Here is a 26,179-nt window from a genome sequence, read left to right on the forward strand (position 1 = left end):
CACTCAGAGATCATGTATCATTTACACTACCACTATCCACTCAGATTTCTTCAAGGAAATGAAACTACTTGCGTTAACTGAGATCTATAGATCTATAGATATGAGCTTCGCCTTTTTTGTAAACACAATGGAAAATACTAAGAATAAACTTTTCAAGTTCAACAATAAGTAAAAGTATAAAAGTGAATTCATTACCGTAATACGTGTCTTTAATAACCTCCCAGTTGATTTAAAATCTCTTTTTTTTTAAACTGCCTCATTGGTAATCTATTATTATTTGATAACGTACAAGGTTATACAAGAAAATAATTATAAACTAATCTATTTTATTCAAGTTTGATTAACACATAATAATATAATCAATAAGAGGCTATCAATCCTCCTTGATCTCGGTTTAATTGTGGTGTTCTGTTCTAGTAGCTTACGAACCAAATCAAGTTCTCGTAAGTACAAACAGGTTCAACCATGCAGTCTTCATTATCGCTTTCATTTCAATGTAATGCTGTAACATTAACTGCAGTAACCTATTAATTCAGTTATTCAACGATTCAATAATTCAGTGATTCAACGATTCAATAATTCAGTGATTCAACGATTCAATAATTCAGTGATTCAACAATTCAATAATTCAGTGATTCAACAATTCAATAATTCAGTGATTCAACAATTCAATAATTCAGTGATTCAACAATTCAATAATTCAGTGATTCAACAATTCAATAATTCAGTGATTCAACAATTCAATAATTCAGTGATTCAACAATTCAATAATTCAGTGATTCAACAATTCAATAATTCAGTGATTCAACAATTCAATAATTCAGTGATTCAACAATTCAATAATTCAGTGATTCAACAATTCAATAATTCAGTGATTCAACAATTCAATAATTCAGTGATTCAACAATTCAATAATTCAGTGATTCAACAATTCAATAATTCAGTGATTCAACAATTCAATAATTCAGTGATTCAACAATTCAATAATTCAGTGATTCAACAATTCAATAATTCAGTGATTCAACAATTCAATAATTCAGTGATTCAACAATTCAATAATTCAGTGATTCAACAATTCAATAATTCAGTGATTCAACAATTCAATAATTCAGTGATTCAACAATTCAATAATTCAGTGATTCAACAATTCAGTGATTCAACAATTCAATAACTCAACAATTCAATAACTCAACAATTCAATAACTCAACAATTCAATAACTCAACAATTCAATAACTCAACAATTCAATAACTCAACAATTCAATAACTCAACAATTCAATAACTCAACAATTCAATAACTCAACAATTCAATAACTCAACAATTCAATAACTCAACAATTCAATAACTCAACAATTCAATAACTCAACAATTCAATAACTCAACAATTCAATAACTCAACAATTCAATAACTCAACAACTCAATAATTCAACAACTCAATAATTCAACAACTCAATAATTCAACAACTCAATAATTCAACAACTCAATAATTCAACAACTCAATAATTCAACAACTCAATAATTCAACAACTCAATAATTCAACAACTCAATAACTCAACAACTCAACAACTCAACAACTCAACAACTCAATAACTCAACAACTCAATAACTCAACAACTCAATAACTCAACAATTCAATAACTCAACAATTCAATAACTCAACAATTCAATAACTCAACAATTCAATAACTCAACAATTCAATAACTCAACAATTCAATAACTCAACAATTCAATAACTCAACAACTCAATAATTCAACAACTCAATAATTCAACAACTCAATAATTCAACAACTCAATAATTCAACAACTCAATAATTCAACAACTCAATAATTCAACAACTCAATAATTCAACAACTCAATAATTCAACAACTCAATAATTCAACAACTCAATAATTCAACAACTCAATAATTCAACAACTCAATAATTCAACAACTCAATAATTCAACAACTCAATAATTCAACAACTCAACAACTCAACAATTCAACAACTCAACAATTCAACAATTCAACAACTCAACAATTCAACAACTCGACAACTCGACAACTCGACAACTCGACAACTCGACAACTCGACAACTCGACAACTCGACAACTCGACAACTCGACAACTCGACAACTCGACAACTCGACAACTCGACAACTCGACAACTCGACAACTCGACAACTCGACAACTCGACAACTCGACAACTCGACAACTCGACAACTCGACAACTCGACAACTCGACAACTCGACAACTCGACAACTCGACAACTCGACAACTCGACAACTCGACAACTCGACAACTCGACAACTCGACAACTCGACAACTCGACAACTCGACAACTCGACAACTCGACAACTCGACAACTCGACAACTCGACAACTCGACAACTCGACAACTCGACAACTCGACAACTCGACAACTCGACAACTCGACAACTCGACAACTCGACAACTCGACAACTCGACAACTCGACAACTCGACAACTCGACAACTCGACAACTCGACAACTCGACAACTCGACAACTCGACAACTCGACAACTCGACAACTCGACAACTCGACAACTCGACAACTCGACAACTCGACAACTCGACAACTCGACAACTCGACAACTCGACAACTCGACAACTCGACAACTCGACAACTCGACAACTCGACAACTCGATAACTCGATAATTCGATAACTCAATAATTCGATAATTCGATAACTCAATGACTCGATAACTCAATGACTCGATAATTCAATGACTCGATAACTCAATAATTCGTTAACTCAATAATTCGATAACTCAATAATTCAATAACTCAATAATTCGATAACTCAATAATTCGATAACTCAATAATTCGATAACTCAATAATTCGATAACTCAATAATTCGATAACTCAATAATTCGATAACTCAATAATTCGATAACTCGATAATTCGATAACTCGATAATCCGATAACTCGATAATCCGATAACTCAATAATTCGATAACTCAATAATTCGATAACTCAATAATTCGATAACTCAATAATTCGATAACTCAATAATTCGATAACTCAATAATTCGATAACTCGATAATCCGATAACTCGATAATCCGATAACTCAATAATTCGATAACTCAATAATTCGATAACTCAATAATTCGATAACTCAATAATTCGATAACTCAATAATTCGATAACTCAATAATTCGATAACTCAATAATTCGATAACTCAATAATTCGATAACTCAATAATTCGATAACTCAATAAGTCGATAACTCAATGACTCGATAACTCGATAATCCGATAACTCGATAATCCGATAACTCAATAATTCGATAACTCAATAATTCGATAACTCAATAATTCGATAACTCAATAATTCGATAACTCAATAATTCGATAACTCAATAATTCGATAACTCGATAATCCGATAACTCGATAATCCGATAACTCAATAATTCGATAACTCAATAATTCGATAACTCAATAATTCGATAACTCAATAATTCGATAACTCAATAATTCGATAACTCAATAATTCGATAACTCAATAATTCGATAACTCAATAATTCGATAACTCAATAATTCGATAACTCAATAATTCAACAACTCAATAATTCAACAACTCAATAATTCAACAACTCAATAATTCAACAACTCAATAATTCAACAACTCAATAATTCAACAACTCAATAATTCAACAACTCAACAACTCAACAATTCAACAACTCAACAATTCAACAATTCAACAACTCAACAATTCAACAACTCGACAACTCGACAACTCGACAACTCGACAACTCGACAACTCGACAACTCGACAACTCGACAACTCGACAACTCGACAACTCGACAACTCGACAACTCGACAACTCGACAACTCGACAACTCGACAACTCGACAACTCGACAACTCGACAACTCGACAACTCGACAACTCGACAACTCGACAACTCGACAACTCGACAACTCGACAACTCGACAACTCGACAACTCGACAACTCGACAACTCGACAACTCGACAACTCGACAACTCGACAACTCGACAACTCGACAACTCGACAACTCGACAACTCGACAACTCGACAACTCGACAACTCGACAACTCGACAACTCGACAACTCGACAACTCGACAACTCGACAACTCGACAACTCGACAACTCGACAACTCGACAACTCGACAACTCGACAACTCGACAACTCGACAACTCGACAACTCGACAACTCGACAACTCGACAACTCGACAACTCGACAACTCGACAACTCGACAACTCGACAACTCGACAACTCGACAACTCGACAACTCGACAACTCGACAACTCGACAACTCGACAACTCGACAACTCGACAACTCGACAACTCGACAACTCGATAACTCGATAACTCGATAATTCGATAACTCAATAATTCGATAATTCGATAACTCAATGACTCGATAACTCAATGACTCGATAATTCAATGACTCGATAACTCAATAATTCGTTAACTCAATAATTCGATAACTCAATAATTCAATAACTCAATAATTCGATAACTCAATAATTCGATAACTCAATAATTCGATAACTCAATAATTCGATAACTCAATAATTCGATAACTCAATAATTCGATAACTCAATAATTCGATAACTCGATAATCCGATAACTCGATAATCCGATAACTCAATAATTCGATAACTCAATAATTCGATAACTCAATAATTCGATAACTCAATAATTCGATAACTCAATAATTCGATAACTCAATAATTCGATAACTCGATAATCCGATAACTCGATAATCCGATAACTCAATAATTCGATAACTCAATAATTCGATAACTCAATAATTCGATAACTCAATAATTCGATAACTCAATAATTCGATAACTCAATAATTCGATAACTCAATAATTCGATAACTCAATAATTCGATAACTCAATAATTCGATAACTCAATAATTCGATAACTCAATAAGTCGATAACTCAATGACTCGATAACTCAATGACTCGATAACTCAATGACTCGATAACTCAATGACTCGATAACTCAATGACTCGATACTTCAATGACTCGATACTTCAATGACTCGATACTTCAATGACTCGATACTTCAATGACTCGATACTTCAATGACTCGATACTTCAATGACTCGATACTTCAATGACTTAATCCAAAACTCATTAATCGAAACTCATTAAAACTCATTAATCGAAACTCATTAAAACTCATTAATCGAAACTCATTAAAACTCATTAATCGAAACTCATTAAAACTCATTAATCGAAACTCATTAAAACTCATTAATCGAAACTCATTAAAACTCATTAATCGAAACTCATTAAAACTCATTAATCGAAACTCATTAAAACTCATTAATCGAAACTCATTAAAACTCATTAATCGAAACTCATTAAAACTCATTAATCGAAACTCATTAATCGAAACTCATTAATCGAAACTCATTAAAACTCATTAATCGAAACTCATTAAAACTCATTAATCGAAACTCACTAATCGAAACTCACTAATCGAAACTCACTAATCGAAACTCACTAATCGAAACTCACTAATCGAAACTCACTAATCGAAACTCACTAATCGAAACTCACTAATCGAAACTCACTAATCAAATAACTCACTAATCAAATAACTCATTAATCCAATAACTCAGTAATTAAAACAAATCCAGCTTTTTATAGTTCGATAATTCAATTACCTACTCAATTCAGTAATCCAACAACTCGATAATTCTAAGGGTAGAATAATTCCACAGTTCTAAAATTCAATAGCTCGATAATTCAATAATTCCATCTCTTTGATTGATAACTTCGATACACGATACGCGAAACTCGATACTAGATACTAGATATTTGATCAATAAATCAACAAATCGATTCACAGGAAATGTGCCGTTAATGAGCTAATTATTGTCTAATTTTGTTTATAATTACATGGGATTATAAATGTGGAGCTTCCTTGCAGCTCCATTAGAAATCACAAAAGTCGGTCAAATGGTTAGGGTGAGAACCACTCATCGATCGTAAGATATATACATATTTAAGATGCAATCTATACGCGTTATTATATCGCATTGATATATTTAGGCAAAATTTTCTCATAATTGATACACAAGTAATAGTTTTCTATCGGTTCATCAAATTTATTTTTCTCTCAACTCAATATGTGCTAGATTGTCGATGAATGAGATGAAGTCTCCGTTTTTAAATCAGTTCACGGTATCCAACACATTATCATATCAAATCATTCATAATATAATAGTAAAAGTAGGTGTACATGACCTGATATCCAGTGGCGCGTGCCCCTCGCTAAGGCTGTCGAAGCGGGGTTACTCCAGACTTTCACAACAGGACTCTGCTTCGCTCTGGATTCCTTTTTCACTGCCGCTGTAATTCCAGCTACATTCTCTTTCGCGAAGACCGAGACTTCTGGTATTTGCAAGCGCCGTTGATCATCATGAGTCATCGTCAGCCATATTCTCCAACAACTCGGCATGAAACGTAAAAGTATCCGGTGTTACATATAGGTACCTATATACTATATTATAATACCTTATAAACTTTAAAGCAATTTTATTATATACATAAAATTATGTTTAATGGTAGTTCAAATTATAAACATTCATTTATCTTAAAAACGTGCGTCGTAGCAAAAAATGAATGAAAAATCAAGCCCTCTTTAATGCCCCGTTTGCACAGTAGCCATCTATTTATATTCCACAAATTTTAACATTAAGGATCAAAATCAAAACTCAATCATCAATCAATTTGAGAGACCTGGTTTTAAATCATAAATGTCAATTTATCTCGGAAACTATGCGCCGTAGTGAAAAATAATGAAAATTAAGGCACCCTTTAACACTCCATAACCAACACATATATCAAGACCCACGCGTTGACATATTCTGCCTAATTTCAACACGTGTAGGTACTTGATTTTATTAACTGAACATTTATTATACACCTAGCTGTCGGTGGTATGGTGGTTACTTTGAATTCTCGACCAACTGACGCATATATATTCTTATCTTATGCAATTAGATAGCCTATAATCATAATCATCATAATATTATTAATAAATTATGTAGGTACTTATTTAAATTAAATAAAACTGTTACCAGTACCATATTTCTTACGTAATCCATTAGAATTTGTATATTTAATTATCGCAAAGCTCAGAATAAGGGTCATGTTGTTATCAGTTATCTCACTAAATCCATAAGTAATAACAGTAGGCGTGTACTTACGTTCTGCACACTTCTGAAGTACAAAATAACAACACCCTTGAATATAATTATCCATTTATTTTCTTGTCTTGTTCCAATTCACAATAATATCATCTTATGACAAACGTTCGCTAGCACGACTCAACAACCAACTGAGGCCCGTCGGCCGAGTGTAGTTTCTTTTTATACCCAACCAATAACAGTCTTTCAATTTCAAACTACCCTTAATAATAAAAACGAATTAAGTAGGTATGCTAAATACCAAAAACCCTACACTTCATAGGTAGGTACTTATTTTTATATACATAGGTACTTAAGGATTGCAGCAAAAAATATTCACGTACACAATAATGCGTTGTGTTGTGGTGTGTTGTTAATAATGTGTTGTATGCACTTAACCTGCGCCATTAAAATTTTATATTTTCTTACATTTTTTGCCGTTGTATGAAACCTTAATAAACCTTTGTTTTAACCAATGAAAAATAACTAAAATACTTACAGCTATTAAACAATAATCGTTTCATTCACCTCTCTCTTGATTCAAGGCCTATAATTATGTACCTATGTTGAAAAATTGTGTTAGGCTCATTCCTAATTAATAGACATTGCAAATAATTTAAACAAACCAATTAACTTTTATTACTTACTTCGTAATCTCGAAGTTTTAAGCACAACCATGATCTTACCAACAATTTAGATGACTCAAAAGGAACATTGGTGTGTGATACGTTTAATCGAGTTCCACAACTTTTTAGGCGAGTCTTTATTTTGGGCTAATTCTTTGCAGTCGTGTTCGGACTTAAGGTTCCTAAGAAGGGTTCTGTAGAAGTTCCTATTGCGAGTGTAAATTATCTTTTAAACATACGAGTATTAGGGTCTCTACGCGAATCCATATGAAGCTTATCTCTGAGCTTGGAATATTTAATATCAATGTTTAGTTAAAGTATGTACAAGTATGTTAATTATCAATATTTCACTGAAAACAAACTGCCTACATACTTTTTTTAGGTTATATTATGTCAAATGCTAAAAAAATCTGTCATATGTATTTTGTTTACCTTACTTGCAAATTCTATTGAACTCCAATCTATTTGTATCCCTCCTCCTTAAGTCGTTCCCTCACTGCTGAGGATCGTGGCTTCGACGGAAACATTGCAATAGGCTTCTCCATTTATTGCGGTCTTCAGCTTGATGGAGAGCCTGTGACATCGGCATCTGCAGTTCTTTGGAGACCTGGTCTGACCATCGCGTGGGACTGGGTCCTCTTGGTCGCCTACATCAACCTTGCCGGTTATAATGAGTTTTTTCAGATTATCAGTACTCCGACGTGCTATGTGGCCGAAGTACTGATGTATCCGGTGAAGACATAACAATCTACTTGTATACCTACAGTAGATTCAAGTGTCGATAGCCGAATTATGAGAGATAAGGATCACCGAGGACAGTTAAGTGGCACTATGTGTTGTTTATATCTTCCATCTGTCGACAGACGTGTCCAACTGTCCATCGACAGACCTTCTCAATGGAGTAGTTTATAATTAATCTAATTCATTACTATACGCTGTAGCACAGTCAGTATTATAAAAGAGGAATTTACCGTTTACGCTGGTGCCGAGTTCAGAGCACGCAGAACGATGGTGGTTAAGGGCCACGGATATGACGGGGGCGTCGGCGAAGTATGAGGTCCGGCCTTTGCGGCCTGGCCTGCATGTGGACCTTGCAGAGCCCACCCGTAGCAACCACCGACCGATACATTGCAGTACGTGTCTAATCTTATGCGCGTTTTATTCTGGCTTTTTCCACTTTGGCCAAATATCGGCCTGCATGTGGACCTTGCAGAGCCCATCCGCAGCAACCACCGGTAGATTGCAGTACGTGTCTAATCTTTTGAGCGTTTTATTCTGGCTTTTTCCACTTTGGCCAAATATTGAAGGTAATGAACATTTAAAAAAAAATATATTTAATAATTTCTAAATCATTTTGTAAAACTAATTATAAAATTTGTGTAAATTGTCTGCTGGTGCTGTTACTATCGGATTTTATTGCGCACTGACGAATACAACGTAAAATAGTCAAATATACTTCAGAATTTAAACATGGAGTCGTAGAAAAATAACTTAAAACTAGGCATAGACAACAATGTAAAAAGTATCAAAACTATACCTATACAAAACACCCTTAACAAGTATCAAGTATATAGTGACCGCCAAAGTGGCATTTCTATGGTAACAAAGGTGTGTTACGATAAATTTGACCGTTTCACCATCTATTTGATGTTAGCCTGACTGTGCTTATTAATCAACAATCAAGTAACCACAAGGCATTACAATCACCAGAAACTCAACATTTTGGCATTTTAACATAGTTTAGGTGAATAGAATATAATAGAGAATAGGGAGAATTTATTCGAGGCAAAATAAAAGAATAAACATATAACATAACATATAAGCCATGAAATAGCTGTTGAAAAACAATAAATCGCAGGAACTCCTATTTTAAGATAAAGAAATAACGAATCTCTGTGAAATTAAAACGTAATATATTTATTCCGACATTGCAAAGAATATAAATCTCATAAGACAGTTCAAGTGACACCAAAGTATAAAATCTAATTAGCAGCCTGCTTTCGCAGGCGGACGTAAGCCGACCAGAAAAGGTTCGCCACAGGTGCAATAAAAATCTGTTCGAGAACATACAATCGTTTAAACATATCAACTTTATTACAATATTTTTACGTGTTGGTAAATAAATAGTATAAATACATACATTTCTTCTTCTTTGCCAAAATAAAATCTGTCACACCGAAGGAGCAAAAATTGGCATACGTAATACATCGTCAATGTCAATAAACTATTTAAATTCAAAATTAATACGGCGATTAGCGGCCCGCAACCCGCAACAGATGCAGGTAGCACCAAGGAGGCGCTAACATTACCTAATACGGAAAATCGGGAAACCATAATAGGGATAAGTAGGTAAATTTATTCCAAGCATTTCTTGTACCCGGAATGAAGTCGGGCAAACATACTTCAAATAACTAGCAAATGTTCAAATACTTACACACCTATCATGAACCTAAGACAGAAAACGTTCAGAAATTCAAACCTTCAAATATCAGCTCAATCTCACGTAATATTTGTTCCCACACCACGTAGAATAAAAGTTGTGAAGTCCAATTTTCTCCATGAAATCGCTTTGGCGTCTGGGTGTGTCTTCCTTGCTTTTATAGATAAGACGAGTCGATTATTAAGAACAACCGGAGTAGATTTTGAGATCTGTAAAAAAACCGGCCAACTGGGAGTCGGACTCGCGCAAGATAAGACCTTTATTTGCATACCAGTATGTTACATATAGGTTACATAATGGACCTTGGAACACTGAAACATTGTTCATTAACTAGGTACTTATTACTAATTCCAACCAAGAACAAAAATTAATTAAAATAACTTCTAACTTTCGTACCATTACGCAAAAACGGCAATAAAATCATGTTTGTTGTATTGGAGCCCCACTTAAATATTATTTTATTCTGTTTTTAGTACTTGTTGTTATAGCGGCAACAGAAATACATCATCTTAAAATTTCAATTGCCTAGTTATCACGGTTCCGTGAGATACAGCCTAGTGATAGACAGACGGACAGTGGAGTCTTAGTAATAGGGTCACGTTTTTACCCTTTGCGTAAACTTGTTTGATGTATTTCACTGATAATAATTTAGATATATTACACAAAATGAAATAAGAAATGTAGAATAATATCAAAATAAAATTTAATAATTTTATTTGACGTAACGTCTTGTCAGATTTCAGAATTCGAAAAAAAATCGAGTGTAATTACTTATATTACAATTACTTTATTCTGAATACCTCGATTTTTAACCTTATATAACTTCCGGCCCGGACATATTTTCTTTGACTTTTGAGACAACTTTTAGAACGCCAAAATTATTGGGAATGTAGAAGGGCTTATAATTTCTCATTCCGAGTTGAAATCCTTTATTTGGCTGGGTTATACCAGTTTTTTACCAGTTTGCCTAAGCTTTGGACTCGCCTGCACTCCACACTCCAATAACGTCCTGTAAGCAGCCCGACGATTTCAGTCACACGGGCTATTTCTCAACTACATGACACGGTTGAAAAGTATTCGATAATACCCTCCTTATCGCACTTGTGACGGGTCGCTTTGAAAATAGTTTTCATTTCACGTTAGATTCGGTTGTTAGGAGTCCTAACTCCTAGACTTGGGTCGAGAATTCGTTGAATAGAATTAGGATTGTTAATTTTTTTTCAAATGTTCTATTTCGAAAACCATTTCGAGATATAAGGTTTTTAAACAGTTTGCGACATTTGCTGCGATATAATAATTGAGGATTGAAGATATTTCAACAAATATCCTTATGACCTTAGTTTGACCTTCTCCTGGGCTGAATGTAAAGTCATTGCATAATAAAAGTTATCGAACCATAGTAAATTAATCCGTCACTCACGTATTGTCAAAGTTATCATTGTCATCGATTGTCATAACAAAATTTTTCAGTTAAACCGCTGCGCTTGTTTGTTACAATTTGATTTATAATTAATACCTAAACAGTAGATTTCATTGCTTAATAATATATCAAAAACCTTGTTCCTATGTGTGGGAATGATTCACAAAAATAATAGTTCGAATCCACGAAGACCTACGACGTGAAAGATGGTGCCGTGAATTAAACTTGGAATACCTACCTACTTCACGTGTTACACACAGTATTGCTGTGAGAATCACGTTGATGTAAGTATAAAATTAATATTCATTTACTACAATTAAGTATTTAAAAGCTCACTTTATTGGTAGGGTCGTGGTATCTATTTATTTTCTGTGGTAATGTAGCCAGAGTATCTAAAGGCAAACCGTTAAACAGAGATGGTGCCTACTAGAAAGAAGGAATATACAAGAATACATAGCCATACTCAAAATTCAGCCTGAAACTGCTTTAAAAAGATATAATTTCTAATTTCCAGGTACATGTTGCAGTTCAAGCTGCTGATATCATGGTGGACAAGACTTAATAAAGAGTTGTGAATAATAAAACATGTTTTTGTTTACCTACTTTTTTATTAATTTGGGAAATATTTATATATGTTTCCAAAAAAAATAGTAACTTTACATTAAATGTATGTTTATCATGTTCTGCACGAGCATCTGACAATGATGGCTTCTTGTTGACCATCCAGAAGAGAAGTGTATGGTTTGTTATTTACTCTGTTCCCAGGCATTATTTACGGTCGTAAAGTATTACGACGATTAATAATTAATATGACGTTCGTTTCAATACAAAATGCTCAACTTTGTTCTGGGCCCAAGTGCAGTTACATATCTCACAGCTGTATCTAAATAGGAATCACGATGACCTGAAATAATAGGATATAATTAACAAAATTGGCATGTTCCTAATATAGTAGTATAAGTATGTAGTACAATATCCAAACAATGGTGACAAGCCGGCAGAAAGCACCCACTGGGTGCTAAGCTACCTTTAGCAATGGACGCTTGTAACGATTTTATGAATCCAATCTTCTTACAAATCGAATCAGTTAAAATATATATGATGTAGCTAACTTACATTTGTATTTTTGCTCCCTTGATTTCAGCCAAGTTGTGGTTGGAGTTGGATGCTATATGGATACATACTCCAATAAAAGTTATATTATACAGGGTGTAATTTTTTACGTGATACAAAATATGTTTATCTAACTCCATAAACAACTAGCAATTGAATGCTCCTACTCTCGTTGAAATCAGACAATTTTTTTTTAATTTTTTTTTTTTTCGAGATATTTTTTGTACTTTTAAAGGATATTATGATATTAAAACAGCTTTATAAGATATTTAAAATGTAAAGTGAACTAAATTACTTTTCAAAGTAGCATAAATCACAAAAAATGTTTAATGACTTGTGATTTACGCTACTTTGAAAAGTAATTTAGTTCACTTTACATTTTAAAGCTGTTTTAATATCATAATATCCTTTAAAAGTACAAAAAATATCACGAAAAAAAATAAAAAAATTAAAAATAAAATTGTCTGATTTCAACGAGAGTAGGAGCATTCAATTGCTAGTTGTTTATGGAGTTAGAAAAACATATTTTGTATCACGTAAAAAATTGCACCCTGTATAACTTAGGCAGATTTCTGGAATCAGCTTTCTCAAATTTATACCGTAGGTATTTTGAAATTAATGATTCAAAATAAACGAGTTTTCCATTCCAGACGATTGTTATTTATAGAAACTCGTGACACCGACATTGTCGACAGGTGACATTACAATCAATTGACAATTACAACTATTTTTTTAATGCTTGTTGTTGCTTGTGCATTATCCAAATCAGCCGACGACATGTAATTTACGAGAAATCGTATCTCATATTTTCAATAAATTATAAATATTCAACCGAGCCACGAATTACTAAATCATTCAAATTGGTATCTTAAATTAACCTATATTTTCAGAAAATTAAATAAAAATGGGGGTCTAAAAAAAATGAACAATCCTAATTTTAGGTCCAGAAAAAAAGAAAACCTGACGTAGATGAATATTATCTTAAGGTTATTTTAAGAATTTACCTACATCTACAGAATAATAGAGTCTGTGCGGAAAGAGAAGAATCGTGGAATGTATGTACCTATAATCATTCCAAGACTCTTCTCTTCCCGAACAGTCTCTTAAGTTTTTGAAATTCAACATCTAAAGCAGGTGCCAGTTTTAAACGACTTTTATGCGCAGGTATAGTTACCTGTAATAATATTACACAACGAAGGCCACACATCTGAAACGATCTTTGTAGAGCCATAAGAGCGTGTGACATATTATTGCGGCCTTCGAAAAGTAACATATTATTGCAGGTGACTGTATTAATTCGCAGAAGGAAGTTAGTCGTATGATATAAGTAATAATATCTTTAGATTTTGATCACGCTTAGGGTTGAAAATTCTCGAAAAAATCAAATCGTTTTTTGTCGGAACGTTTAGAAATTTTCGTTTTTTCCCTATTTTTCAGTTTTTTTGGGAAAGAAATGATTTTTTTTTGAACTAACGACAGCGTCAAAGTCAATAGACATTTTCACAAACGATCGCCAGCCAACATTTAGATATCAAAACGCACGACCAAGCAGGTGTAGTTACATAAACTATGGAATAAATATACTTAAATGGAAAAATTCACAAGTTCTTTTCAAAGTACGCTTTTCTTCGTTTATTTCCGATTTTGTTGTTTTTTTTTTCGGAAAAAAATATAAGCTAAGTGACATTGTTTTTTTCCGAAACAAAACTAAAAAAAAACATGTCTTTTAGAAAAAAGCGGGTTTTTTTTCAGGTTTTTTCAACCCTAATCACGCTACCGATGTCATTCTGTAGGCACAACGCGACCTAGATTGCCTAGACGCGTACTTTCAGAACTTTCTCGTTTTTGGAGGTTAGTTAGTCCCGTCCAATCGCATCAGAAGGAATTGGTTGGATTTTCCGTCGCATATTTGGCATGTAACTTGCAGTTTAGCTACATTGCTTCGAATTTTCTGGCTTGTTTTTTTCGTAGTGCGTCGATGCATTTGAAATTAGCTGCGTTCTATGGAAATTTTGACGGAAATAGTTGGGTAAAATGGAACAAACGTTAACTCAGGTTTAATATATGTCCCAGATTTTGGTGAAACGATTACATTTTATTAAACTGATTATTGCCAGAGAGCGAAACTTTGGTGCTGGTGACGTCATTATGACGTTAAGTCGCATATAGGATGTTTTTTTTAAACAACATTGTAGCACCTCTATTCTTAATAATTATAATATATAATTGTTCATTTACAAATATGGTTGAAAAATTAGGTACACAAAAAATAATGTAAACACAAAAAAACGATACGAGTAACATTTTTATTGGGTAATGACTAATTCTAATCTAATGTAATTCTAACAAAAAATATTATTCCCTGTGTTAATAAAACAACTTAACAAAATGTTCCTCTGACTAGCGAAGTTTTTTCTTAATATTTAGATTATTTGCTTAATTTTCATTTTTTACAATCAGAAAAGGAAATTTCTGCAAATACGGCTGCATAGACTTCAAACAATAATATTTCAGATATATTTACCTACTAATAAAAAAATAAGTAAACAGAAATAAGGGATATTACTGCAATGTTCTGCCGCCAGAGTGCACTCCCGACTCTAATAAATTCATAATAGACTAACTTATACAACTGTGCCTTAAACTGTTTTTGACAAGTTTTTACAGACAATAAAATATGACATTGATGCATCAAGGTGCTTTGTTAACAACCGGTAAACGCGAAAATCGAAATTTAGTTATCTGCCTCTTTATCGCTCGAATATGCAAGAGTGATAGATAGGCAGAAACCAAATCTCGCTCGCTCCGCTCTCTGATTATTGATATATTGTTCACGCATATACATTTAAAATATGATTGATGTATATTTTCACTAAATTTGAGTTAACATGTTTTTGTTTAATTCATTGAACAGATTTATCTCATTTTATGACTGTAATAGGTAAATAGGATTTTCGAATAATATGGCTGTCCAATGAATTTGTAAAATTTATACCAAACCTAAGGTCTTTCCGAACACTTCTATTACTTCATAGGCTTAACGTTGTATCAGTGACCCAATTACTGAACATTCTGCCACTAGCAATTTTATCTTCATTTCCAAAAAGGCCTACATCCCATCACAATCGTACAAACGTCCGTCCTTTTAAAACAGCTTCGGCTATTTCGTGAACACTATCAAAATGGTGTGTTGATTGAAAAACATCGTATCCGTATTTGAAATTGGCGTGGACATACGACGTTTTGGTGTTGTCAAGGTGAAACCCCACGAGCGCACATGTCTCAGTCGTGACGTTTATTAGAATTAATGGTCGTTTCGATTCAATTCCGTCGAAAAGCGCGGTGTCGCCATGATACGGCTGTGATAGTGAAAATACAGATTACATAACGTCCGCTAGGTGACGCGGGTGCACGGAGCGGGCGCACGTACAGTCGACGTCAAAGATATGTTTACATTTTTCGCCTTATTAGCCCCCCCCCCCCCACATCTAGCGTCTTTCGAGCGTCGGCGTCTGGTCAGCGCTTTGGAAAATGACGTCGTTGCGCAGTTGCGTCGACGTTGCGTCGACGTTGCGTCGACGTTGCGTCGACGTTGCCGCGAGCAGCGGCCATAGAGTTGTAGACGCCGACGCTCGAAAGGCGCTAGATGTGGGGGGTCCCTTACAAAGGAGTACGGTGCAAAAGTGTAAACATACCTTTGACGTCGACTGTACCTGGTTGTCATTGTAAAATCCGTCGCACGCATGCCGGTGCCTATATCGTCGCATAAAATAGCAATAGTAGTCCATGGCCCCGACGGAAGACCAGCGCTAGCCTTTAGGCTAGCACCTGCTGAGTCGGGACCATTTCGTGACCGTGGTAGTATTACCTGTTGTTTTATCTATTAAGTTTTGTCACGAATAAAAACATTCTATTCTATTCAATGCCACAATATATACACAATTCTTTAAAAATGTTTAGGTATAACAATCTGTAAATAAAATCCTTATTAACTACCTATGGAAGAGCGGTGGCTCCCAACACAGGCAACAATTTGCTTACCGGGAGGCATCATCCCTTAGATCATAATCTTTGTGCATTTTATGAAATAAAGCAGTTTGTATGTGTTAAATTTTCAATTAAAAGACATGTCAAGATCGCTTACCTTCCTTATAATGCTAAAAAAACGAACTATAGGATGATTGGGTGATAGACTGGTCATTGGAACAATATATTAGATACCAAGTGTTTAGGTGGAAATTCAAGTTTTAGGTTTGGTTTACCTATTATTCTAGTACATAATTCTTAATTACTTTCGTATCTAATTAAATACGATTGGCGTATCTTCAACTTCCTGGTAGTCTGTGTAAGGGTTGTAGGCTAACGAGGTCAATGAACTTCCCAATTGTCATTTACCTAAAATAGGGAACGGGACAAAGGACAACAAGGGTAGAAAAAGGAAATGGCCGCGTAGGATGAAACGTAGGACGTATTTTATAACGAATGGCGGGAAAAGTGAGAAATATTTATACCTACATGTTAATATTTTTTTGTAATAGCAATAGCCTAATCTTAGTGCGAGGCGTGTTAATAAATTAGGCATGTAAAATATTAACATCTATTTAACTTTGGCCTCCTAGCCTATAGCTGGTTTTTTTAGCATTAGAAAGAACTTGAAAGAAGGTAAGCGATCTTGACATGTCTTTTAATTGAATAACGCTTTTTAAAAATAAAAAAACTATTACTTGTGAAAGCAGAAGAACATAAATGATCATATTAGATTCATAATTGTTACATATTTGCCGTAACTTATTTTTACAATGTGAAAAGATCAAGATTGTTTACCTTATTTCTAATGCTAAAAAACGAACTATAATCGGTAGTGCATCTGCCTACAAAGCAGGTCCCGGGTTCGAATCCTGGCAAGGACTTCTGTTTGCATGCTTAATTGCTTAGCACAAATATTTGTTCCTGAATGATTGCTTTAAATATTTATCTATGTATATACAATTTGTATATTTATCGTCGCCTAGTAATAACAGTATAAATGAAAGTTTCCCTTGACTCCTGTGTCATTTTCCTGAAATTTCCTAGAAATTTTTGGAAACATTCCGCAACTTACACATCCGATGCTTACGTTTTGACGCTCCCTGCTGGTCCATCGTATTTAAATCGCAAACTACTATTTCTTCTACGGCCGCAGAGGTTTCATAGTATAAAATAGGTATATCACCACGGAACCCTAATAATAATTATAAAATAAAACAATCTCTACGACTAAAAGCGTACCTGACTTGCGATTTGTTCCACCTTCCTTTACAACTGAAAACTCCAACAATGACCGTCAGGCATTCGCCTCACGTACCTATAGGAAGCCAATGCAATGGCTCTAAAACAATATTAATGTGAGGGCCCGTCCTCTGAACTCCAGAAGGACATATGCGCCTTACAAATAACATGAAGTTAAGTTTTTTTTATTCAATACCGGGTCAGGTCACTTGGCGTAACGCCAGGCGCAGTGCTGTTGTGCCTGATTTAATTTAGCTCGATTTTCCGAAAGAGCTTTAATAAAGCATAATGAAACGAAAAAGGCTTTAAGCATGCTTTTTGCTGGAGCTTATGGTTGTTAGTAAGTTTAGCAATAATTTCATTTTGGCTATAAAGCGGCATTTGTTTTTACGGGAGTTTACAAGGAACTTTTCTTTTTTATTTATAGCGGTTTGTTATTACAACGAATTTTCTTTTAGTATTCTGTACTCGGCTGATGTTTAATTTTAGTTGAAACAGCAAACAGATCATATCCATTACAAATAGATAACAAGAAATTACTATTTGAGTAATCCTCCAGGATACAGACGTTTTTCGATATTATATATAGTGTTAAATGAGGGCGTAAAACGAAACTATGAGAAGTTCATGTGAATATATTATGTATTGTCAAGAGAATAAGCACTGATTACAAATTTAGTCCGTTCAGCACTTGTAAGCTCGAAAGCATGTGACGGCATCACGCACGCGAACAAAAGCTGTATATTATTCAAACATTTAAACTTGTTCCACGTGCGTTTATGCAGTTACCTGTAAAAAGATTCTTTTAGTTTACGAAGACACTTTCCAACATATAGCGGGAAAACTCTGCTAGGAGCTACGATGCCGTAGCAACCGCAGCGTAGCTTGGTAATTGATAATTTCCGATGCGTTCAGATCTCGCTAACTGCAAATTTTTTTTTTAATTTTGATTTACTCAATTTGTCGATCGATGTGTCATTTCAGTACAACATTGGTAACGGAATGATTGGAAAGTTGTAATTTTAAAACTGATACTGGACTTACGTTTATTATTTGGCCTGACGTTTCGAACGTAACGTCACGGCAGACCAATAAACCAACATATTTCGGCAGATACATCAACATATTGGATAGGTCTCACTTTAGCATCTGACAAACTTGCGTGCATTTCGTCGGTAGTCAGTCAGTCAACCACAGCGTATATAGCGCTTGTTTAGGCATTTACTTATGTATTTTTTCTTCTCCCGTACTTTTATTTGTCATTTAATGGGTTGTGCATATACCTTTAAATCCCTATCTTATAGTTGTCAAGACAAGTCTTTTTAGTCTATTTTCAAAAAAAGTATTTGTGCATACACGCAGTCTCTTTTTGGCACTTTTACGATACTTCGTGTAATCACCACTTAAAAATATTGTATGAAGTACATTGCTGCCAACCTAATTTTAATTGTCATCTTTGACAGATGAGTGAACCATAGACATGATTTTTTTTATTTCTTTCATTCTTTTCCCGCCCGTACCCTTCATTCTTTGCTATTTCTTGAATGAAAAATATTCGTTAAATTTATAATTTTATTTCAAAGTAAGTGATTTGTCGTGGAAAAAGTATTGTATGCAACGTTGTTTAACTGAGTCAAAAAATACTCGTGGCGTCTTCATTAAGTTACTCACGCCACTCGCCTTTTTTGACCTCTCTTAAACAACGGTTGTATAAAATATTATTTTAAAACCCACAATAAATTGTTGTTATTTATACATCATCAAACGCGTCAAAAAAAAAATGAATAAGTATGCCTGTAACTAATATGGACTAACTTTAATAGAGAAAATATGATAAAAACAAACTTTCTAACGCTACGTCACTTTCAAACGCGTCAATAAAATTATGAATAGGTATTGCATGACTCTAACTAATAAGGACAAACTTTAATAGAGAAATTATGATAAAAATAAACTTTCTAACGCTACGTCACACACATGAGAATATACTTACTGTACTGCAATAAACCCTTTTGATAAAGAATAACAATATATCTTCTATGAATTTGACATAATTGGACATTACATTTCACATATGTTCTCTAGAGCACCATAAATTAGGGCTATTACATATACAAACATAAATACCAATTACTTAATATAACAATATTTCAGAGTAACTATGTCGACTCTTTCGAAAGAGGATAATATTTCATTAGAAATGATACATAATGGACCACTATTTTATTATTAAATTACGAGTAGTTAATTGTTTAAATGGACAATAGAATAAAGTTAGTACTAATGACAAACGCAAAGCGTTCTGCCAAAAATAAGCGTGATTAAGTACATAGCTAATGAAGGTTAATAAGTTGGTCTAGACACACAATTAGGTTCAAGTTTTAACTGTCTTAAGTTGGATTTATTTGCATTATCCAGATGACCTAACTAGATGTGGCATATATTTTTTATGCTACTGAGGGCCAAGCCAAAATGAAAATCGTACATCGACAAATACGCGAAAGTGGCGAAATATACCGGAAAAAGACTCTTTTTACAACGGAATATGAGTGATTTTTTTTAATTATTTTCGGGATTACCCTATTTCTGAAATCACCCGAACATTGCATATAATTTATTATTTCTACTCAGCTACTACCCTAATTAGATAAAACCAAATGTCCCATGGTTTTTTTGAAGTGAAAACTTCTTTAGCGGCGTTAGACACTTTTAAAGGTGGGGAAAAAATGATAAACTCGAGACAGCGTAAGGCGATCACGTGACCGTAACGTTTAGATGGCCACTCATTTAGATGGCACTTAAATCAATAAAGTCACACAAAAAACTCAATGTCATGAAAAAGGTTCTAATCTTGTACGGGTTGAAATACGAGAATCTCACAGTTACATTCTAACTTTATATCACTCAAATATAATTAAATAAAGCTACATCTTGATAAAATCGCTAATAAAAGTGAACTCTAGTACTGGTGAATAAAACTCAAAATATCATGACCAAATATATTATTTAGATGCAAGGTCTGCAAGGTAACTTTACAATTTCTATTCGAATTTTAAACAATTAACGTTACAAATTTGAATTTCGAATTTTAAACAAGCTCACTGACCAGCAATTTCGGAACTAAAGTTTTTCAATAGAAAAGAGGATGGGTCAATTATACATAGTGTTGCAGACATTTTGGACTAGTCATTGAGTTTTCACTTCTGTCGGCACTCCCGGAGTGCAACCCGTTGTTTTTTTTTCATTCCTTTACTATAAGTTTCATAAGACTGTAAAGGTATGACGCGGTAATAGAATGGCTCATTTTACCATACTACAGTACAAAAAATGTATGAAAATTTCGGGACATTTTTCTCTCTCATTAGGATCGAAAAAGCTCGTGATTCTAAGTAGAAATATTATTACAAAAAATCAAAAAAAAAAGGTGATGCGCACTTTAAATATAAAATTTTATCTAGAAATTAATTTAAAATTTCATCTAAGAGAGGTCTTCTATGGAACTAGCGTTGAGCAGGCAAACACGTTTTACTCAATTTCAACACGTAAACTAATCTCGTGGGTGGACATTTAATAATATTCCGGCATAAATTTCTCCTCCGGTCAAATACCCCAATTAATCCTGGCTGCGGTATTAGTCTAGGTAATCTAGGTGCCTTGTGCATTAGGGCTGAAACCTAGGTTACCTAGGGAGTCGTGAATATTTAAAGAAGGCTTTTAAAGCTGATTCTTTCTTCAGTTTCAATTTGAAAAATCAGATTAAACCGAATTGGATTTGCTTTGAAAAGTATCTTGTTTTTTTTACTTGCGACATCTAAATTGGATACTGGATCTAGAATATTCTTTTTGCATTACCTACTGCAAGACTTAAAAAATGCTTTTGATTGGTATATCAATTCAATGTTGTTACCTATAATGTAACATCTACACACCTAGTTTCAAAATGGATGGATCTAATCGTAACAGATAATTTTGAAGTTTCATATGTTCGCCGTTTCAACACATTAGTATTTTATTTTTCAAGGTGAGCAAGGTACAAATAGTCTGCTTAATTAAAATGAACAGCGATGTTTTTACATATGTTATAAAAACACTCTAAAGGATCCCATCTAATATTATATAATTAATATTCAAAAACAAGTTTAGGTTTACACTGAAATATTATATTAGAATATTCTACTTAACAAACAACCACATGAGAGTCTGTTTATTTTAAATAGTTGCGAATATATTATTTTACACTACAGCGCACATTGTCGAGACCCGATATAATTTCATTAGAGAGCAAATATGTCCCGAGGTCCCAAAACCGTATCGGATACAAACAGGCAACTAATTAGAGTGGCGCAATAACAAACCTTTTGAGCCGTATTCGAAACATAGACGTCTCAACTCCTTTGTTGTTCTCACGTCAATCATAATTACAGAAGGGCCTATCTAATGACAGATCTTCATTAGTCACGTACGTAGATAGGTCAGTATGATACGCCACGGTGAGATACTGTTAATTACCCTATATAATCAAGGGCCTTTCAAAATCCCCGTGCGCAAAAGGCCCTCAAAACCGAAGGCCAATTAACTACGCGAAGGAGAGCACACTTGATCGACCCTCGCTAAAAGCTTTCTTTTTGTTACAGGTAAACGTCAAAGGTTCTGCTATGAAATGGGCATTCGGGCATTATGGCAGGGGTTCTGGATCCTCATGCTCATAAACCAGGCTGGAAGCGACTGGCTCAACTGCGCTTACATCGCGCAGTGCCACTGCAAATGGTCGTCCGGGAAGAAGACAGCCTCCTGCGTAACCGCCGGCCTAGAAAAAATACCTCATCTAGCAGCGGACATCCAAGTACTCGATCTACACGGAAACCCACTAAAAGTGCTCGGACAAGATGCATTTGCGAGCATAGAATTGTTAAACTTGCAACGATTGAATCTAAGCTCGACGAACCTACGCTCCGTGAGTCCAAACGCTTTCAGAGAGCTCCGTATTTTAGTCGAACTAGACCTGTCTCAAAACGAATTGTTGCAATTGTCACCTGACACGTTCCGGGGAAACGTCCGCTTGAGACTTCTGGTGCTTAACGACAACCCTTTGAGCTCACTAATTGCGGAGCAGTTTCCGCCGCTGCTACATTTGAAGAAACTAGAACTTTCCAGATGCCGCTTGCGTAGTATACACCAGTTTGCTTTGGTGAATTTGCGGGCGTTAGAAACTGTGCATGTGCATCAAAATTTACTAACTTATGTACAAGAAAACACATTCAACCTCCCCGTTTTGAAAACTTTGACGCTCTCAGAGAATCCTTGGTATTGTGATTGTAGATTAAGACGGTTTCATGAATGGTTTCTGAACAGTAATCTTGGGAACGAGGAAGTGATCTGTAGTGGTCCAGAGAATGTTTCTCAAGTGTCATGGCGTTCTATCAAAGGGGAAGAAATGGTTTGTCCGCCTATTGCTGTGTCGAGTCCAAGAGTTATTAGAACGGAGTCCGGTGCTGACATACGGTTTGGATGCTTCAGTCGTGGCGATCCCGAACCCATAGTAGCATGGTACCTGCAAGACACAGAAGTCCAAAACGACACGATAAATCATAGTGAGATTGTTATAAATAGATATCAAAGTAATTATTTTAATGAGTTTAGTGACGATATCATAAACAAAAGTGCGCAATGGGTCAACGTGACCATAACTAATGTGACGAGTGAACTTTCTGGTGAGTGGAAATGTAGTGCAAAAAGTTCCGTAGGGGAAGCTACTGCCTATCTGACCCTAGTCTTACCTAAAGCTCGCACAGCAACTGCTCGCGTCGCCCCAGACTACTCAACACTCTTCATGGTGGCAGGATCCATGTTAAGCATGGTGGCATTAGGATTCGTAGCAGCTTGTGTCTGTTGGAACACCAAACGCCAAAGAATGCCGCCGAGTAGGAGTTTCACTGACCAAGAGAAGAAGCTTCTCGATACGTCCCTAGCCGTCAGCTGCGACCGAACAAGCGGTGGAGGCTCATCATACGGGTTCGAGATGTTAGATCGATCTATGTCGATGGAAAGCGAGGACGCGCGGTGTTTAGAGCCCGTTCAGATAACAATTGAAGGCCCTCCTGGTTCGTTTCCACCTCCGCCGGCCGAGTTCGCTCTGCCCGCTCCTTATGGGAACATCTTCATATCCGTGCAAGTCTCGGGTCATAACGATGAGTATCCTGACTTGCTGGGTGGCGGGGCCACGCTGCCTCGAAGAAGCCGCACATGCTTCTTGAAGTCGGCCTACGACAACATGGGACCGAGGATCACGGCTGCCGGCAGCTCCACATGGTCCCTCCCTGGTGCCAATGTAGATAGTAAGGATACCCCCGCGCCCTTACCCCTTTCGACCTTTTCCACTGAATTTACCGCTCTATAAACTAGTTAGTAAGGTTGAACCATCATCATTGTTTATTTTGCATATTTTATCCGTGAGTTTGTTGTTGAGATAGTATTATACGCCTGTTATTTAAGTTACTTTGATAATTAACACTGTTTAATAACATATCACTTTTGTAGATGTTGTTGATTTTACTAATGTTTTTAACAAGTGTCATATTATTGTAAGTGAAATAGGACTGAGTACATAGCTAGTATACGAACGACGACTTTTTTTTATTCGCGTTAGTTTAAGAACTGTCTAAAGCTACTTTTACTATACAGTATTGTAAATGGAAAGCTACACCCTAAGCTATATTTGTAAGAATTTTTGATCGAAAACTGTTGCTTTAAATCGGATGAGAGAATAAAAAAGATTGAACTAAGAGAGTGGTTGCATAATTTCATTTCCTTTCCTCCCAGTACTAGGAATCCTATTACTTTAGTCTTAAAAAAAATTTGGTAAGTACATATATATTTTTGATTTTTATATCAGTGGTGTTTTTCACTCGCAAATGTTTTATCCGAGAATTGTATGGAGAAACGTAGAGTAGGCTATGTTTCTACATACGTAGCCTACTCTACGTGCTAAAATATCCACATGGCTTTTTCAGAAAATTAATATAAAAAAACTCCCGTAATTTTAGTCGAATATCGCACTGTCTTTTTCACACACGTTCCTCGAAATAGACCGATGAATGTGGAGCAATATTCTACTAAAACTACGCGAGTAACAAATTTAAAATATTTTTAATATTATAAGTATGTTTGATATTTGAGTCTCTCGAGAGGTTAACAGTTAAACATGATTAGTAATTTAAATTTATATTCATTTAGAAGTTATTGAAACATGAAATATGTACTATCATTCCTTTCCTAAAAACGCTTCCATAAAATGTGTGCGAGGGTTACCTACGCAGAAGCACAATACCGCCTAAAAATACAAACAAGGATTTATCCTTGTTATAACTTTATTTTTCTTCAGTTTGACATTGCTTTTCCTTGCATCAGGAACATATTTGCGTTACATTAAGATGAAGTAAATAGTTCTTATCCGATACTTACGGCCCGATTCGAACTTTAAAATACGTCAATTAATAGATCTAGAAACGATATGGATTAGATATGTCAGTGTCAAAAGTGACGTTTTTGATTGAAGAAGCGTCACATTTGACACTGACATATCTAATCCATATCGTTTCTAGATCTATTATTTGACGTATCTTAAAGTTCGAATCGGCAATTACACAAAAACAACTTCCACCACTAGGAAAATTGCTGCTACGGGCTACGTACGACGTGCTAAATAACGTAAGTAAAACTGGGATGGGTTACTTATTACAAATTACGGAAATATTTTAAAGTAGGTACCTACATAACGGATTAAAGACAAAATGTTCGACAAACTTAAAATAAAACAACATGTCACATTTCTTCCCGTCATACTTATAAAACAATATCCTTATTATTTTTTCTTAATACCAACACAAAATAATATTTTTAGGCAAAACTTCGATTTATAAAAATAATATCCATGTATCGTCTTGTGTGCCTGGCAAAAAAATCTTAGTGATTATAATAACAAAATGCCAGTTTTTTCCAAGTTAGGTAAATACGTAAAATGTATTTCTATTTCTACATTATTTCTACGTCACCATGTAAGCCCATACAAAAGTTGCACAATTGTGCAAGGTTTTCGGCAGAGGGGTAAGCT

General features: G+C 34.8%; 1 protein-coding gene across 1 annotated transcript in view; it reads left to right on the top strand.

Annotated features, from left to right (window-relative positions):
• Positions 1-24,853, top strand: part of LOC134670646 (leucine-rich repeat-containing protein 24-like) — a 52,051-nt gene extending 27,198 nt beyond the window's left edge. Inside the window, exon 2 of the mRNA XM_063528456.1 lies at positions 22,704-24,853. Coding sequence (XP_063384526.1) covers positions 22,730-24,466 — 1,737 coding nt within the window. The 5' untranslated portion in view covers positions 22,704-22,729 and the 3' untranslated portion in view covers positions 24,467-24,853. The remainder of the gene's footprint in view (positions 1-22,703) is intronic.
• Positions 24,854-26,179: the final 1,326 nt, after the last annotated feature.

This window comes from Cydia fagiglandana, chromosome 14 (genome assembly GCF_963556715.1).
Source record: "Cydia fagiglandana chromosome 14, ilCydFagi1.1, whole genome shotgun sequence".
NCBI lineage: Eukaryota > Metazoa > Arthropoda > Insecta > Lepidoptera > Tortricidae > Cydia > Cydia fagiglandana.